General features: G+C 53.2%; 4 protein-coding genes; 2 read left to right on the forward strand and 2 right to left on the reverse strand.

Moving 5' to 3' along the window:
* Positions 1–603: 603 nt before the first annotated feature.
* Positions 604–2,446, forward strand: CHC_T00006604001 (hypothetical protein). Its single transcript, XM_005719169.1, has 3 exons — positions 604–703; positions 921–2,199; positions 2,401–2,446. The coding sequence occupies exons 1-3, from the start codon at positions 604–606 to the stop codon at positions 2,444–2,446; spliced, it is 1,425 nt and encodes a 474-aa protein (XP_005719226.1).
* Position 2,447: 1 nt separating this feature from the next.
* Positions 2,448–3,233, reverse strand: CHC_T00006605001 (hypothetical protein). XM_005719170.1 is given in 3 exon segments: positions 2,448–2,751; positions 3,017–3,120; positions 3,121–3,233. The coding sequence occupies 2 exon segments, from the start codon at positions 3,118–3,120 to the stop codon at positions 2,448–2,450; spliced, it is 408 nt and encodes a 135-aa protein (XP_005719227.1). The 5' UTR covers positions 3,121–3,233.
* A 65-nt stretch (positions 3,234–3,298) lies between these two features.
* CHC_T00006606001 (hypothetical protein) lies at positions 3,299–4,657 on the reverse strand. XM_005719171.1 is given in 5 exon segments: positions 3,299–4,102; positions 4,103–4,113; positions 4,287–4,403; positions 4,512–4,593; positions 4,594–4,657. The coding sequence occupies 3 exon segments, from the start codon at positions 4,591–4,593 to the stop codon at positions 4,103–4,105; spliced, it is 210 nt and encodes a 69-aa protein (XP_005719228.1). The 5' UTR covers positions 4,594–4,657; the 3' UTR covers positions 3,299–4,102.
* Positions 4,658–5,563: 906 nt separating this feature from the next.
* On the forward strand, positions 5,564–7,725 carry CHC_T00009177001 (Acyl-protein thioesterase 2). XM_005719172.1 is given in 4 exon segments: positions 5,564–5,643; positions 6,191–6,851; positions 6,969–7,238; positions 7,239–7,725. 3 exon segments carry the CDS (start codon positions 5,564–5,566, stop codon positions 7,236–7,238), a joined length of 1,011 nt encoding a protein of 336 aa, XP_005719229.1. The 3' UTR covers positions 7,239–7,725.
* Positions 7,726–18,477: the final 10,752 nt, after the last annotated feature.

Here is an 18,477-nt window from a genome sequence, read left to right on the forward strand (position 1 = left end):
TGCTCCTTGCTTCAGAAAAGCATGTACTACCTTCCTAGAACGGTCCAGCTCCCTGGACATTGCTGCAACTGACCAGCAGTTTGAATGGTGAGCTAAAATTTGTCCCTTCTCAAAGTCTGTGACTTTTCTTGCGAGCCATGCTGGAGTTCAAACTGCTTCTCAGTTCTTTGGGAATTGAACACGGTAGCTTGCAACTCTTTATAAGCATTACATAGGTTGAGTTTCGCGGGAATCGTGCGAACAGTTTCTGCTTTGTGGGGGGTTTGACTTCAAGTGTTACTATCCTTTTTGCCGGGGGTTCTGCACGTTTTCTATCATAACGCAGAATATATTAAAGCTTTTGCAAAACGGACAGCGGGATTGGTGTCAGCGTTGCTTGTGCCAGCAGTGCTACGGCCCTTTTCGAGCACAAAGAAATACTTCAAGCTGGACAAACACAAACCCAACATGTGCTATATTTTTTGCCACCACTGTATTTCACAACAGTATCTTGATGTTGAATTACATTACAGTACAGCATACCTTACTGTTAACAGTAAGGTATGTTGTACTGTAATGCAACTGTTAACATTAACTCCCTGATGTCCTGTGTTTTCATACCCCATGAATAGAATAGTGTGTCCCTTCGAGCAATTCAATTGGCGTAAACATCGAGTACAGTATTGCACAGGCATTCAAGAATACTTCTCCAGAATTTTTTGGGGTTCTTGAAAAACTACAGAACTGGCGGTAAAACAGAACAATTGCGTTGGGCTGAAGCGCAACATCATTGGCAGCTGCCGAAGGGTATCTACGCCACCGCCTTGGCCGCCGGTCGGTGTGCCAAACACAATCATTCCATCTTCATTCATACCCCACGATGGGGAAGACAAGCTTGGCTCATCTAAGACTCTGAGTAGCTTCAAGGCACATGCACTAAGGGCTTTCAAACATGGCGGCGAAGCGCAAAGACTATTCCATGAACGAGCTCAACCAGCAAGGAAAACGGGTCCGCATTGAGTCAGTGCTCCCGGTGCCATCGGCAGGAAGTTCCAAAGGGCATGTGTCGCATCCGAGTTTAATCTCATTTGCAAAGTCCTTATCACCTGAGGAAGTAGAGCGAACAAGGGTGAAGCTCGTCCACAGAGAAGGTGAGCCAAAGCAGGATGGAAGCTTTGAAATGATTGCAGAGAACGCCGGCAGGGCATGGACCGCGAAGAAGGGTTTCAACGAAATGAATCACGATTACTTCATTGGGATTCGAAACAAGATGAACAATACCCTTAGTCTCGTTGCTGTCGACGGAATGTACTCCCTGCGCCCATACATTGGACGAAGGTTGACGGAGAACCCAGAGATTCCTCCCGAAGACATAGAGGAACAAACGTACGCCGAAAAGCGCGCCGAGTTGTTGGAAAAGTTTGGAGGGCGAAAATCTCAGCGCCGAGAACAAAAGTTCTTGAGGAATCGTATCACAGATGATAACGTGGACGACAAGACTCAAGAAAATATAAGGGAAGCTGCGAAGCAAATGTTAGAGAAGGACACATCACAAGGGATTGTTCATGTCTTCCAGCAGACAACTGAGTCTCTGGCCCCACCTCACGATAATAGCGCCACAACTCCGGAGCTCGCGTACCCCCTGGAGGGCCTTGTCACACCCGGAGAGTTACAAGCGCTTGAACAGGAAGCACGAGCAATGATGCAGACTTGCTCAGATGGAACGGGCAACATTGACAATCCCGGATGGCACCCGCTTGTGTGGACTATTCTCTTGAGGATCATCCGAAATGCAGACCTGACAGCGGATGCAAGATTACCACGAATACAGGCGGCAATGCATCTTCACTATTTGATTGTATTGACGGGGACGACGGACAAAATTTTTCGAACTACCCGAGTGGAGTTGATGCAGTCAATGGCGGTTGATGAAGGGATTCTTAGTTGTATCTTGGATAGATTTACTGTGAGCGACGACCGGCCGCACGTGCGAAAGAAAACGCAGGAAGACGTTGTTCGGGCAGTCCAGTATGGCATCGTTATGTGGTTGACTGCCTGTGGGTTCCGAAAATGTGGTGATGTGGGCCAGTTATCGGCAGCTCTTGGGATAAGCTCGAAGCTACTACTCAAACACGCGATTCAAATAGGGTGCAAACTCCGTCGGAAGCCGGAACAAAGGGATGCGAGCGACTGCTTTGTTTATCTGAAAGTGCCACTAACGTTTCCGAAAATCAGGAAGAGACAGGGAAGACCCGCCAAGCGAGGATGAACACCAGCATGCAAGGCGTGTGTTCTACCGCAGTGTAGCAAGCGAACCGTGTATTCAAAAGGCGGACTGATTACATGTCGTGCGTTGAAAGTTATCCGCGTTGCACGCCGCTGCGAAGCAAGACGGTCGCTTTGATTCTTACAACGGAAAAGACCATATCAACTCAGCAAGACATGGCGATTCAATGAATTTGTCTGATTTACGGTTTTGATTTCTTCGGACTTCCTTGAATAGTGACCATCAGCCGTCTAGGACCGCCGTGAAAGCGGTGCTCGAGAAGCCACAACCCTTGCCAAGTCCCAAACGCCAGCTTTCCATTCGTTATTGGTATGGAAACTGATGTATTGGTTAAACTACTCTTCACATGGCTGGCCATGTCATCAGGGCCCTCTTCGGTATGGCGAATGGTTGGGCACCCCGGGTCACCGACATCCGGCACAATTCTGTTGAGATGTGTTTCCATATCGTGTAAAACATCAGGATCTGCGTTTTCGCTTATTGTTCTGGTGAGGAGTTAACAACATAGATGAATCAACAGGTTTTAGGAACAACGTTGCAAACGTTAGTTGAAAATATTGGTATTTCCTTCATGTTTCGTATTTGATAAAGGATTCCGATTTTGATCCCAACTTACAAACTCTACGCATGGTCTCCGCGTTAGTTTGCGTGAAATACAACGCGACGGAAATGTTAGCTGTCTGGACTGCCATGTATTACGTGTAGGCAAAAAGATGAAAGGCTATCTACAAATCAAACCTGCGTGAAAACATACCGCAGATGTGTGCATTATGAAGACGTGACAAATCCCCACTTCTAAGCCAGAGAGCTCGTTCCCTATCGCCGATAAAAGCTCGGAGGTGATGAGATAACATCCCCGAGGCTTTTGGCGTAAGGAAACCTGTTTCTGGATCCAAACTGGAGTGACAGCAGCCATGGCTTGGGAGTCCAGGTGGGGAATTTATCCCTCTTGGAGAGCGATGATAGATAATCGGGAGAGGCGAGGGGGACACGTACCGAACCCGCTAGTTATTTGAAAGCGCAACAGTTCCACTTTACCCGGAGTTAGGATGCTCCCGTGGTAGTCATCAGTATGCAGATGATGATTTAGCTCATTTACACGTGTGAACACGTTTGTGCGAATAGTGGTGCTTGCCGTTATATTGTTGTACAGTAGAACAGCAGTTGTTGACGAGGCGAATCACACGAGGCCCATGGACTTATCGTCTGGGCTTCGAAAACGATTGTTTGCATCCAGTTCTAGATTTAATCTTCAAGCACTGCACACATCCCCACAAAGCTCTAGCCTTTCCGCAGCTTTGAATAGCTGCCTTCTCGTGGAAACAAGTATCGCAGACAAGGGGCTATCAGATGAGTGGAAGACCGTCTGTAGCCGTGTCGCTAGCGCAACAGAAACCGAGATGGGAGGAGTGACAGAGGCTGTGCCGGAGTTGATGGCATTGTTGGAGGAGACCATTGCACTCCAAGCAGAGCTGAAGGGTAAGGCATGCGATACTTCGCGTTCAGCTGTAGGGATATTGCAGAGTAAGCTTCCTCTCGTGCACTGATGTACTGACGGTATCTTGGCGATGTCAACTGCTTTGGTGATTGCACAGAAATACGAAACGCACGGATGCTCGAGAAGCAAGATCTCGAAAAACTTCAGCGACTAGTCGTGTTACTTTTGACGTTCTCAATCATTTCCGTCTTTCTTGTCTTGTTCACTATGTTAAGGGAACGATGTTAACGGAGGAAGCACGCAACAAATTTACCGTAAGCTTTGAGATGTGTCTAGGTGTTGGAGCCACTGCGACGACCCGACAGCAATCTCCGCGAAGTTGGCTTGTATCAACTGACTTATAGGAGACCTACCACCGGTGAGGACGTGAGTTGATGACAATGAGGTTATCGTTTCCGGCGAGCGCACCAGAGGAAGATATGTAACATTACAATAGCCAGTCAGAGTTCCTTTTGCAGTCGCATCAACGTTTAAAATTTCAGTAAAGAGTGGCACACTGAATCAAAGCCTCGGTATGCATACCAGATCGCTCGAGTGCCTGCAGGCGTGCCGCCTCTGTCATGGCAGAACGCTCGTCGGTCTGGATCTTGTCCGGGTATCTACCCCATAGTTTTGGCACAAAACACGGAAGCGAAAGCCCTATTCAAAGCGCAAAAATGAGTAAATGCATGAGATCCTCGTCAGTCATCTGCGCGTTGCTTCACCTGTAACGAGTTTGAAGCAAGAGCATCGATGTCAACCACTCACCTACAGCACCGATTACAATCGAAAAGCATACAACCGGTTCGTTCGCCCATGCCTTTCGTAGGAAGATTGATATTCCGCTCATCTCGGGTTAATTGACGTAAAGGAACTTTTGAATGGGGTAAGCTCCACTTGTGGTCGACTTCGATAGAATCCAAATGCTGGAAAGGATTTCAGGGCAAGGCAGTACACCTGATGAAGGGCTGTCTGGTTATCACGATTATTTTGCCGAAATAATGAAACCTTTTAAGCGAAGTTTAGGCATTTTCTGGGCATTTCATCTCCCAGTTCACGTTTTCACTGGGCCACCTGGCGCTGCACATGAAACTACAGGGGGGGGAGGGGGGACTCTCATTAGTGCCACATTTGCTAATGCCACCCTCCCATTAATGCCGGCCAGACGTACGAACACGAAAAGTGCCACGTGTTACACGGTCCAGGTGTTATGCAGCCGTCCGTCCGTCCGTCGCGCGTGAAAACATGTGAAAGCGGCATTCCATTCGCCGAACAGCGTTCACAGACTTTAGCTTATCCTCCTTATGGATCCGGTTCCGGAAATAAAAAACGCAACGCGCAAGCGCCTGACAATAGCGCAGAAGCTAGACATTGCAGATCTGCTCGAAAAAGGACACTGTGCCGAAGCAATTGAGCGGCAGTTCGGCATCGCAGGGCGCACCGTGCGAAACATCAGAGCAACTGCTCCCAAATTACTCCGCGTAGCCAACAAGAAGCCCGAATCACTGCAATTGAAGACCCCTCAGGCCGTATGGGTCCCAAATCTAGAGGCTAAGCTGCTCGAATTTCTCATGTGGAACGGTGGGTAAATATTGAGTGCGACGAAAGTGTGGTAGAGGCGTTTGTTAATGATGCCATGGACGTTTTTGAGTCAGTTCAGGGTGTGACGAACACAACTACAACGCAATCAAGTGATGAAGATGGGAGCGCAGAGGACGCGAGAGAGCGAAGGACTGTCCCCTCTGTCGTTGAGATTGCGGAATTGTTTGGAGAGCTGGAAGATTTGGCTACTGAATGTCAAGTTTCAGACGCTCTATCGTATGAGGTCCGCAAAGCGCGCGTTTCTCACTGCAAAACACGACAGACCCAACGCGGAGCAGGCAGACGTTAATTACCGAATGCATGAAAATAGATGGGACGACGTCACCTATTAATGCCGTCTCCTAATAGTGCCAATTTTGGGGTCTTACACGGGGCGGCACTAATGAGTAGGGCCCTCTATATGTATACTGTACTATTCAAATACTGACGTGGACAGTTTGTACAGTACAGGTACAATATTTATTCAGCAACACCACAAAATGAATGGCATCATTCATTCCGTTAATTTAAAAAGAAAAGGGGCTTTGCAAGACCCCATGTACGGTAGGGGTACAGTAGAAAGGTTGGCAATTTGACTTGCTGGCAACCCCTCCACCCACGTCAATCCGTGTCACATCGCCTCCAAACATTTACCTCAACTTATCCGCCCGGTCTGTTGTGTGCGCACAGCGCACCCGAAGAGGGTAGGAGAAAGGCGGAAACCAGCATTGGTCTCCAAAGCACAACTAACGCCCACATCTTTGCTTCCATATTGCACCGCTCCTTCCGAGTCGTCCGATATTTCCACCGGCGAGGAGCATTTGAGAGAAACGCCGAATGCTGCTGCTTCGAGAACACGCACAGAGAATGGGGAATTTCAGAATTGCTCCCGTTTTGTGTGCATGCTTGGTCGTGGTGCTCTTTTTTACCAACGCTCGGGCGGGTTCGATGCCCGTCTCCGCCCCACGCACAATCAAGTCCACCATGCGCCAGTCAGTCGATGGTGACGGGTACGGCGGAGAGGGCTTCACCGTCCGTCCCTTGCTTGACGAAAGACCTCTAGCTACAGCAATCATCATCCACGGGCTCGGCGGAACCGGAGAGGAATGGGGTATCATGAGCCTTGGCATGTCTGTCTTCTCCCTCAACTACGTTAAATTCATCATCCCTTCTGCCGAGACAAAACCAGTCACCTACCTCAACACGACTATTCCAAGCTGGTTCGACATTCGAAGGATACAGGGTACGAATTCTGACGTAGATGAAAAAGACTTGCGTCAGAGCGTCGATAGGATTAACAGAATAATTGACGGTGAGGTTAGGGCTGGTGTACCTGCAGAGCGGATTTTCATCGTCGGGTTCAGTCAAGGTGGTGCCTTGGCTTTGACCACTTTTTTGAGAAGTAAGAGAAAATTAGGAGGATGCGTTGGTGTTGCGACATGGCTTCCTTTGCATAACTCGTACGCCCCATTTGGACCAGAGCCTGTTTCAGAAAACGTCAAGGGAAACAAAATTCTTATGATTCATGTAAGTCCCAATTATGCTCATGCAAATCGCTTTTGTGTGTTGTTGTTGAATCCGCGGTCCTCAAACATTCGCATCATCATCTAACATTTGTTTTCTACTATTTCTCGTCTTTTACAGGGGACGGAAGACGAGGCCGTAGACTTTCGCTACGGACGGCTGAGTAAAGACCGCCTCACTGACATTGGAGTGCCTGTTAAGTTTACCAGCATACAAGGAGCTCCACATGTCATTTTGTCTGCCGATGTGATTCGATTTATTGAAGATTACATCGCAAGCAAGGCGACAGGCACCAGAAATTTCCTCCGCACGCTTGTGTCGGACCTTACCATTACTTTTGGACGTCTCAGTAATCGCCTAAGCGAAAGGGAGCTTATACCCATACCATGAGTATCCCCAAATGTTGTCCTGCAGGAGTGAGCTTCTCTAGAGAAACAAAACTGCGTCCAGAAGAGTAACCCGATTGGGAAACGACAACATTTTGCACACACTAAGTCCTGTCCCAACGTGGTGGTCAGGAGGCTTCACTGCACTCTGCCTGTGTATGGCATGAAGAGGATTCGTTCGGCCGGTATAATTTTGACAAGGCTTGCTCATTGCTTGAGCTCCCAAATGCTTAATTTGTGGAGGACCGGAGAATCAACATTGTTTGATGTTACCAATGGCGTTGCAAGCCTTACCCTCCATGTCTCGTAATATCTCACTGTGATAGACGGTAATACTTTTTATTGGTGGCTGTGCAGCAGGCGCATTCTTCAAAAGCGGATCATGAATCTTAACGCCCTTCATTAAATAGCAACTAACGTTCAAATTATAAAGTAGTTCATCGGCAGCTCCAGCGAATGCAGCATAGGCCTGGTTCGCTCCTTACTTTCGATCTTTTCTTTTGTGAAGCTCTTTACGTAGAGAGGCCATTTCCTTGACAGCAACATGCAGAAACAAATGCTTCAACTTAACAAATGCAAAGACGAGAAACATAAGCTCATACATCTACACACCCCACCCTACGTAGCAGACAAGTACATGGCTTAAGCAGTGCGTGTGTATCCGGCTTAAGAAATATGTATATATCCGTGCCAACTGCGTCAGTATATGGCGCATGAAGAGGTTTACTATACACTGCTAGTCTGAACAGTCTTCAAAAAGATATTCACGTCAGGGTGGATGCAATCCGCACTGGAGAGTCACATCCGGAGGGGCAGACGAATCATATTATCACTACGGCTTGTGTTCTGCATCATACGAAGGAGGCCTCTATCTGCTCCGGAGCTATATAAAGACGACCACGTTTCTCGTAACGAACAGGGTAAGAGACTCCTATTTTGAGCAATATGTAATAGCTCCAAAACAGAGTGCTTCATACACACTAATACAATCGATTTTCCTCACATCGACGTTACAAAGCTTCACAATAGGCATTCGGGATGTCATCGCGAAAGGTGTGTAGTTGCATGTTCGTACCTTCTGGTTTTGAGACTGGCTATACAAATACCCAGTACTCCAACTGCGATTATGCTCGATCATGTTCGAAGTGTTTCGCTACCATTCTAGATATCCTCGCCTGATGTGGATAAGAGAATTGTTATGCGTGCAGAACGAAATGAGAGGGAATGTTCAGAATTAGGGCGGTTCCGCTGTTTGTATGCAATCATATACCCGGACATCGCCGTTTTTTTAACTTTGACTCCCTTCACATTTCTAGAGGAGTTATTTTTCAAGATGTGGACATGTATATGAAATACGACGATGGTCGAAGCAAAACACTGTGAGTAATGCAAATTTTGTTCTACCATTCACAGCTTTGCGTCAGTGGCACATTTTATCCTTGTGTTTGATTCTTCTTGCATTGTTTGCCCCTTCATACTTTCTATTACGTCAACTCCATTTCGGCTCGATGGAATCAGATATGTTCGCACTTGAGCAATGAGATAGGGCGGCATGAAAATCTCTGTGCTGCAAGGAAAAATTGAGCCCAGTAAAGCTGTGTACCTTTGGCAGGCGTATGAGAGAACAACTCTTTGGGGAATTATGAGGATAAAACGTATCCCAGATCTTGTAAAGGATTTCTTGTTTTCGCCCCGGGCAAATGGGTTTCATCTTTCTAGCACGTCCAGCATATGCCTCGAAGGCACAAATGTCTAGAGGATTGCAAGACACCATTACGTTAATAAGGATATACTTGCAGAATGATGTATTGCGGGAGAAAGAGTTACATCTTTTGTATGCAGGGCAATTGATAGTGCTTTACTGCACAGAAGGTGTTCATGAAAGTCTGGAAGTGAATGTCATATACTTTCGATTAGAAAAGAGGCGAAGAGGTACAGTACAAGAAAGCAGCCAGTGTGAGACAACTACTATTCAGACAGTGTTCTAGCATTGAAACTTTCGAGTCCATGAAGTCGGTGAAAGAAGATGCACTCTTCGCTCCAGGCTTGACAAGACAAGGAAACGTCGGATGTTTCTATCAATGTTTATTGCGAAATGCATAACAATGGCTCATTTCGTCTACTGTACTCCCCCTGCACTCTCCTCCGGGGGTGGCCCAGTTCAGTATTCTCTCCTCCCTAAGAGAAGCTCTCTATCTCTGTCTCCCTCTGTCTCCCTCGCCTACCCCTCCTTCGTCCCTGTCTCCCTCCGCCCCGCCTGACACCTCCCTTTCTCCACTTTCCTTTCGCCACGCTCCGGTGGCGTCGACTACACCTCCTCATTCGCCTCTTCCGTCAGACTTGCGTTTCGGTTCCCTATCATGGGGGCGCGCATCCCCCTTCCGGTTCGCAGTCCTGTTGTACACGTCGCCACGTGCTGCTCCGCAACAGTACGGTACTGTTCCTTTAGAATTTGACAAGTGGGCTCCGTGCGCGCTTCGCGCGCCAAGCCAAGTCCCTTCCTCCTCCGCTCCTCGTTCTGCACACGCTGTCGTTCCCCGCCCCGCTGCTCCCCCTCCCTCTGCGCTAACTCTCCCGTCTTCTCTCCGGTCTTTGTCGCCCCTTGCCCCCTCGTCCTGTCACACGTTACTCGCCCCTGCGCGTCGCGCCCGGTCCGCGCCGCCGCCCTCTGCGCCGCCGCCCGCCTGTGTCCCCTTCCCCCCCGGCCGCGGTTCGGTCCCTGCAGCCCGCAAACATGGTCAGCGCCGCTGCCCTCCACGCCGCCGCTTGCATCCGCCTAACACTGCTACCTGGCGGCGGCTCCCGGCACCCACCCGCCTGCGCGCGCCCTCCTGCACCGCCGGCTGCGACACCTGCCCGGCTCGCAGCGACCACTTTCCCCGTTCTTCGCACCTCCGTGATGCGCGCGGCCCGCGCCGCCGCCCTCCGCGCCACCACTCCCACCACTACCTCGACCGCCCCTTCCCAAGCGCACCCGTCTACCACGTCCCCGCGCCGCAAGCACACCCAGCCCACCAGCCCGCAGAACGTCTCTGCCACGCCCGCGTCCGTCCGCCCCGCCACTGCCACCCACCACGCACGTCGCCCGCCACATCTCGCTGCGCACAGCACTCTTCGCCGCGTGCTGCCCGCTCATGTTGCGCAGAAGCTCCACGCAGCTCGCCACCTTGCGCGCTTCGCCCGCCCGCCGGTCCAGCAGAGTCTCCGCAGCCGCTTGGAACCGCTTTGCGTGGAGCTGCATGCACACCGCGTCCGCGATCTCGCGCGCACGCCCGTCCCACCCGCCGCACTCGCCCACCACGGCGTCAACGCCTGCCTCCACTGCTACCCGGCACACCACGTCCATCACCGTCTCTGAGCAACCCAGTTAGCGCCCGCTCGCCGTCGCGCCTCCCCCGCCCCCCAACACGCGCGCCCGGTTGAAGCCCGCTCGCCGTCCCGCCTCCCCCGCCCCCCGGCACGCGCGCCCGGTTGAAGACCCTCGTAGTACTCCACGCCGTCCAGCTCTGGCCCGGTCTGCTCCCGCGCCCTCCGCTCCCCCACGCGCACGCGCGAGTGTAGTGATCCATGCCGCCCCGCCTCGGCGCCCCCACCGTCCCCATCGCTGCCCCAGCCCACATCTCCTCCACGTCATCGCCGCACACCCAAAACCGCCCTCCGCCCACCATCGTCTTGCAGCCCACCGTCCCTATCGCCGCCCGTCGCCGCCCCGGCCCGCACTTCCTCGTCGCCGCGCATCCACATCCGCCCCCCAAAGTCGGAGCACCACGCGCTGCACAACTCCGCCTTGAAGAATTCCGGCCCCCCCACGCACAGCCCCCTGCGCACCAACGCCCCGCCCACGTCGCCACGAGCCTCCGGTATTTCGGGTAGCCCCGTGTCTCACGCGTCCGCCCCCTGTCGTACGCGTCCATCTACCACACCGCCGTCACGTGCTCGCAGTACCCGCCCCAGTTCCGCCCACAATGTAGATCCGCGTGGCGCGGTTTAAACGGATCCGGGCTAAAATTTGTAGTGTACTGTAGCGCGGCCGCGCTCGGCAGTCCGCACAGTTGTTTTAATTTTAAAATTTAACTTGTCGCCACTTGTCAGCCTGTACTGTAGTGGGGCCCCGCCCCGCAGTCCGCACAGTAATTTTAATTTAAAAATGTTACACTTGTCGCCACTTGTCACCGCCACGTGTCCCCGTGGCGGCCTGGCCTGCGGCCAGGCCCCGCCCGTGGCCGCCACTTGTCACGGTAGCGCCAATGGCAACGCGGGGTCATGCGGAATTTTTAAATGACCCACGTAATTTCTGCCCATCCCGTAGCCACCACGTGTCCTTGGTGGCCGCTTGGCCTGCGGCCAGGCCGCCCCGCAGCCCCCCGCCACTTGTCACCGCGGCGCCGCCCCCGTGCGCCAATGGCAACGCGGGAGCGCAAGGACATACAGACAGACACACAGACAACGATTTTTAGTAGTTGTAGACAAGTGGGCTCCGTGCGCGCTTCGCGCGCCGAGCCAAATCCCTTCTTTCTCCGCTCCTCGCCCCGCACCTCCCGCTCCGCCGTCCCTTCGTCTCTGGTCCACCATCGTTGCCGGCGTTCCCCGCCCCGCTGCTCCCCCGTCCTCTTCGCTACTGCTCTCGTCCTCTCTCCGGTCTTCGTCGCCCCCTTCCCCCTCGTCGTGCCACGCGTACCGCCCCTCCGTGCTCACTCTGGCGGCAGGTCGCGCTGCTCTCGCCACACTCGCCTCAGTCCTGCTCGCCACCCTTGCCCAGGCCGTTACCCTGGTCGCTACGGTTGGCACTCCCGTCTGCCTCAACCTCCGTACTGGCGAACCCGTGGCCCCCCGCCCACACTGCCCCCTCCCTCTCCCCGCTTCTGCTCTCGACTTTTTCGCCGCCGCCCGCGTTGCCTGGTGCCTACGCCGCGAGGCGCTTCGCTTCCTCAATCCCCGCACTCTCACTTCCGTGCCTCTACCCTTTCGTTATTCTATGGCTCTCACGCTTTAGGCACACGCCCGCGCAATCACACCTCACCCGCCGCCCCGCCCTACTCCACCCGGCCCCTCTACTCGTGCGGCTCGCCCCGCTTCCTCCCGCCCTGCGGCGGCCTTGCCCTCTCCGTCGCCGGCCTCCGCCCCTGCTGCTGCTCTTGCCGCCCCCAAGTAACCGTCGCCTCGCGTGCCCGGGCTTGCACCCCCACCTCGCCTTCCGCTCCACCCATTTGGCCGCCTGCGCACCTCCCGCTCGGCTTCTTGCTCCGACCTTTGCAGTTACTGCTCCCGAAGTCCCCACCCTTGCTGCTGCTGCCGCTGCCCCTGCTTCGTCGCGTGCGCTCTCAGCGACTCTCCCGCCCTCCGCTCTCCTGGTTCCCCTCCCCTCCGGCCTCCTTTGACCGCCCTACGATCCCTTCTCCCCTTATGATACGCTTCCCCCATCCCCCGCCTGCCCACCTCTTCTTGATCAAGCCGATCACAGCCACCTTCCCCTCTGCACGCCGTTTCCGTAGGCCCTCCTTCTCGTCCGTCCCGGTTGTGGTATAACTACCTTCGTCCCGACCACTCGGAACGAGGGGGGTTAGAGGTAAGGGAGCGCGCGACGCTGGGTAACCCACGCGAGAGCGAACCGTACGGAAGGACTCGAAAAGAGGGAAGGCTCACGTGGCAGGTGACGCGCAGCCGGTCGGTGGTGTCAGATCCGAACGGCCGGTCACGCGTTAGAAGCCTGAGACTTAGAGGTAAAACCGGACGGAGTTAGCAAAAATCCGTAAAGGGAAGGGAGGCGAGTCTGCCCCCGTTTACTGGAACGGGGCAGGTGCCCCTGGTCTTAACCCCTCAGTGGGACGCCAGGACACCTGTCCCGCTACAGTAGCTGTTACATACTGTATACCAGCTACTGTACTAAATTGGCTAATTTGTGCCATTAACCACTAATTGCTAATTACTTACCGGATGGTCGCACACGTGTGCCCGTGGCCACGGCCGGCGCCAACGGTTGTGTCACGTGTACGCCGTGGAGGTACTACTGTGCTCGCAGCGGGCGCGTGCACGATTACTACAGTAGTAACCGCCCGTCTCTGGGGTTCTCATCTCCCACCGGGGGTCGCGGTGTGGCGTGGTACCACAGCGGTCCCGCTCCCGCACCCACAGTCATCGCAGTTAGTCGATCTTCCCTCTCGTACGCTGCGAACCACGCGGATGGAGCGCAGCGCGACCGCCTGGGCGTCAATTCCCGGCCCCCCCCTCACCCGCGCGCGTTTTCTTGCGCTGCCGGCTGCGACACCTGCCCGCCTCGCTGCGACGGTCTTCGGCGTTCCTCGCCCCTGCCCCTCGCGCCGGCGCTCCCCGCCACCGCCTTCCCCCCCGGGCGCGGTCCGGCCCCTTCCGCCGGCGCTCCGCCCCCACCTCTCGGGCCTCGTCAGCGGCTTCTGCCTTCACCCACCGTGCGCGACCGTCGCGACAGCGTGGCCATGCGGGCCCCCTCGCCCCCAGCCAGTGACACACCCTTTCCCCTCGTCGCTGCCGCCTCTGAGGTCATGCGGAATTTTTAAATGACCCACGTAATTTCTGCCCATCCCGTAGCCGCCACGTGTCCTTGGTGGCCGCTTGGCCTGCGGCCAGGCCGCCCCGCAGCCCCCCGCCACTTGCCACCGCCACGTGTCCCCGTGGCGGCCTAGCCACGTGTCCCAGTGGCGGCCTGGCCTGCGGCCAGGCCGCCCCCAGTCCGCACAGTACACTTGTCACTGTAGTAAAAAATGAAATTAAATCACGGCCCCGCCGCTTTCTACACGTGTCCGCGTGGCCGCCACTTGTCGCCGCAGCGCCCCCGTGCGCCATGCGGCCAGGCCGCCCCGCACGTGGCCGCCACTTGCCACCGCCATGTGTCCCCGTGGCGGCCTGGCCTGCGTCCAGGCCGCCCCTCAAGTGGCCGTGACGTGTACGCTGTGTCGCCCCCGTGCGCCCAAAATTTGTTTTCCCGCGAAAAGGCACATCGGAAAAATTGAAAATATTAGGCGCACCAATCAGCACGGCGGCTTCTACAGAGCGCACCAATGGCAACGCGGGAACGCACAGACGCACAGACTGTCACGCCACGTGTCCCCGTGGCGGCCTGGCCTGCGGCCAGGCCGCCCCGCACGTGGCTGCCACTTGTCACCGCGGCGCCCCCGTGCGCCAATGAGAACCCGTGCGGGAGCGCACGAACACACATACACAAACACACAGACAGACAGACACGGAAATTAGTATACGCGGGGAAATCACGGCTGATTCAAGAGTCTTGACGCATGGTGACCCAGGCGGAACTCAAGAGTACAGTACATTTCTACAGTATCTGTACATACTGTAGGAGGTCAGCGGTAACCCTTAGATATCAAGGATACTGTACATATATGTTCGAGCCCGAAGCGGAAGGGATGGCGGTGCTTCAATCGATGATACAAAAGCGATTTGAAACTTGACACATGGCACTGCAGAGTCTGCAGTGCAGTGCAGACCAAGGCGTACAGTTTTCTACAACCTGCAAGTAATGCAGTCAGCGACGCATGCGCTGACATGCTCGGTGGCTTGTCGACAGGCGACAGAGCGGGCAACGTGTGAAAGACAGAGCGACGGGAGGCGACAGAACGACGAGCGGCGTTTGAGGCAAAAGGCGAAACGCGCAGGGGTGGAGGGGGAGCGGGGGGCCGGCGGGGGCTGGATCACTGATTGCGCAGTGGCGCAGCACCGTACTGTAGGATGTCTAGTCGATGGGATTGGATGGGCGGGAGCCATGACTTGCGGAGTGCCTTGTGGACGTGACAGAGTGGCGGGTTCTCCCCGGGAGCTGTCGCCCTGTTTGTTGAGGCAGTGAAGTCGAAGGTAATGATCGTCTGCTACGCGTGTGTCGAGATCTGGGATGACAGAGGCAGCACAATATCCACATTCATGTTCTTATGGCCTGTTTTTAAAGATTAATTCACCTGCAGGTCTGCCCCACCCTTGTACAACTTGTAGCCGGACACTGAAGACGTCCACGTTGTGTGTACGTAAAATTAAGAGATATATATCATTTAGGCCAGTTTTTTCGCTTCGAAACAGGGTTATGTTCCTGGAATGAGGATTGTTGCTTGCGTGCCCTCCCTTGATCGTAATCCATGGGTAGCCGTGCGTGTTCAAAGTACAGATATATATTAAAGAAACGGTGTTTTTATTTTATTTTTCAGTGCGTTCTTGCGTTGTATGTCGTGCGATGTGTGGAAATATGCACGGCTATTTTGCGGACAGAATATGCGTCTCAGTTTGTTTCAGTTTTACTGTATTGGTGCACTTGTTTACATAAATACCAGGTGCGGGCTGGAGGCGATATCCACGTAGGGTACGTTCGTGGTCTCTCTCGTCTACAGGCATTGCCAGAGACCAATAAACGATTCCCATTTTCATAACGGATGCATGTTAATAATGCTGTAGTTAAAAACTACTGTTCAGTATTGCGATCGATCGTCCAATAACTGTCCATGCGACAGCAATGGCAAAACAATTTCCAAATGCTTGTTCATGTGAAGAATAACATAAATAGTGGAAGAATATTTCCAAATGCGACCCAGCGCTCCAACGGTACAGTACATGACATTATCATAGTCATTCTACCTTGTCTGTAAGAGCTGGAATCATTTGGCCGACACCAGACAAGGAAATGCTTGGGTGAGGGTTCTGTAAAAAAGTAAAGGAAATGCTTGGGTGAGGGTTCTGTAAAAAAGTAGTGACACGCTTTACTGTAGGCTCATGGTAATGGAAGATCAAAGCGGCTACAGAACCGCGTACACACACAGTGAACTGCAGATTCCCATATGCTCATCTTCAAGGATAGCGATAAGTGTCGCTCTCTGTTTTCCCAGCTGTGAAGTAATGCATTCATTTTACAACTCTGTGCCACATCTGCAGTATTCAGCCTCACCTGCCGTACACTGAGTGCTATTGAAATGCTGTCTACTACACACTAGGCGGTGTCTACAATACATCGTCTGCCTTCACTAATTTGTTGAGTACTGTACCGTACTAAAGTGCAGAAGAGAATTCTTCGAAGAGGGTGAGACTGGGCTGTCGTGTTACTGGTGAACCTCGCAAAGGGACAGTACTTTTTAATTAAAGCAGTTTGAGCACTCCTTTCGGTTGCACGTGAAGCATATTTCGACACAAACCTCGAGTGCCGCGCCACTGCGTAGAGGATACTGTAATCCAAGCGCACAGTAGCGCAGTGCAATACTCTGGTTGTCTTCAGATATCTTACAGTACCGTACAAGCTATCGCACTTCTTTGTACAGTACCAAGGGTATGTATCGTACCCATGGGTACAGTACATTGGCGAGAACTGGACGCAGTTGAACTCCTGCCTCCACGACGGAGATGCGTTCTGCACTGTATGACTCCAATATGAAATCGCAACGGAAAACTCAAACCTCGCTGATTACAGTACACATTCGGGCGTATCCGCGCTTTGCTTCGGTATCTCAGTTGATGGCCAAGGTTAGTTATCCAGGTCAACACTTGTGTATCTTAAGGCGAAACTTGAAATTCTACTACAGTATGCCTAAAAAAAGTACTGCAAGCCTACACCGTCGATTCTATTTCCGGACAGGAGGAAGGGTACGTAATAAAGACACCTGAAGGCGGAAAGCTGATAGGTTGCGGAGAGCGATCGATGACCTCCAGAAGAACACGACAGGGTTCGACACGTATCCACAGAGTTCGACACGTATCTGTTAAAAGCATGCAATAACGGGCATAAATAATCGACCTCCGAGCACCAGATGCTGCCACGCGCTGCCATTCCCAATTCTCGCGGCATTCTCCGTGCTCTGGTCCGTCCGCCCGAACTCCTCCATACTGCCCCGCTTCCGCTTCCCCACTATCGCTTCTATCTTTACACCGTCTAACCGCTATGATTCCTCCCACCCACCGTCGCTGCATCCCTTACCCGTGTTGTACCCCCCCCCCCCCCCCCTTCCTTCCCACCCCTTCACACCATTCCTTTTCCCTCCCCTCTCCGGGTCGACGCCGTCTAACCCTGTCCCACCGCCCTTCCCCCTTTCTACAACACCACAAGCGTTCCGCCCTCTCACTCTTTCGCAATTGCCTCCAACCTTCTCCCTCCGTTTGTGAGGGGATAGCGCGCCCGCAGAATGACCACCGATCATGTTACCGCTCTCGTCCGCGATCTCGACTTCTCGGAAGTTGGGCAAGCCACCGCAACCTCCTTCTTCACCGCATACCCTCGTTCTTTCGGCGCCCTCAGAGAATTTTCAACTTCCGACGCTTACCGAAGCGGCATCTACAAGCTCGCAATCCCTTATTTGATAACAGCCGTCATCATCATCGTCGCGGCTCTCATCGCAAACTTTTACTTTCTTGCAAGAAAAAGCGTCATCCCAGGCGCCAATGACGCCCGCGAATCCGATCCTGGCAAGCGCGATTGCGTTGCCAAGGCTTACTTGCCCTTCTCGTGCTTTCTCAACGTTTCGATCTTTGTTTGCATAGCCATCTCAATCGCATCGTGCTCGAGCATGCAATCCGCTTCTGGGAATGCAACCGACGTCCTGGATGGTGCCAGATCTAACATTTCGTTGCACATTGAATCGACGGGTCGATTGCTGCAGCAATACGCCGTCCGCGCCTCCGAGCTGGACCTCAACGAGGATTCAATACCCGTCATTCAGTCTTTTGCAGACTCTAAAGGCAAATTTGATAGCTTCGTATCGCTAAGCACCAAATGGTTTGGTCACCTAGATACGATTCGAAACGAGATCACTGTGCTGTCGTCTCGATATATTTTCGCTACCGTCATCACGTTGATCTTGTGTGTACTCGGTTTGCTACTTTCCTTTGTTTGCGACGTGACTGCGCCTGACTCAAGATGCGTGAAGATATTCGCATTTGCCATGCTTCTCATTCCGTTAGCAGCTGCTTGGGCCCACACCGCCATATCAACATGGCTCGCTGTTGCGACAGCCGACTTTTGTGCATCAAGTGACGAGTTTTATAAGACGACACTCTACGAAATTGAAGGCCGAGATGTTTCCATATCAAAGTCCAATATCTTCAATGTCTACCAGCTAACTTGCCCCGCTACTTCGGGCATTGCGGATGACCTGAAAGCAATTAATGATTTTTTGGGATATGTGAAAGGGGAGGCTGATGCGCTTAGTCTACATCTTGATGACATTACTGGCGGTGAAATCTCCCCCGGGCAATGGGAAGAGTCCCGAGCTTGGATGCAAGACAGG

This window comes from Chondrus crispus, genomic scaffold (genome assembly GCF_000350225.1).
Source record: "Chondrus crispus Stackhouse genomic scaffold, scaffold_47, whole genome shotgun sequence".
Taxonomy (NCBI): domain Eukaryota; phylum Rhodophyta; class Florideophyceae; order Gigartinales; family Gigartinaceae; genus Chondrus; species Chondrus crispus.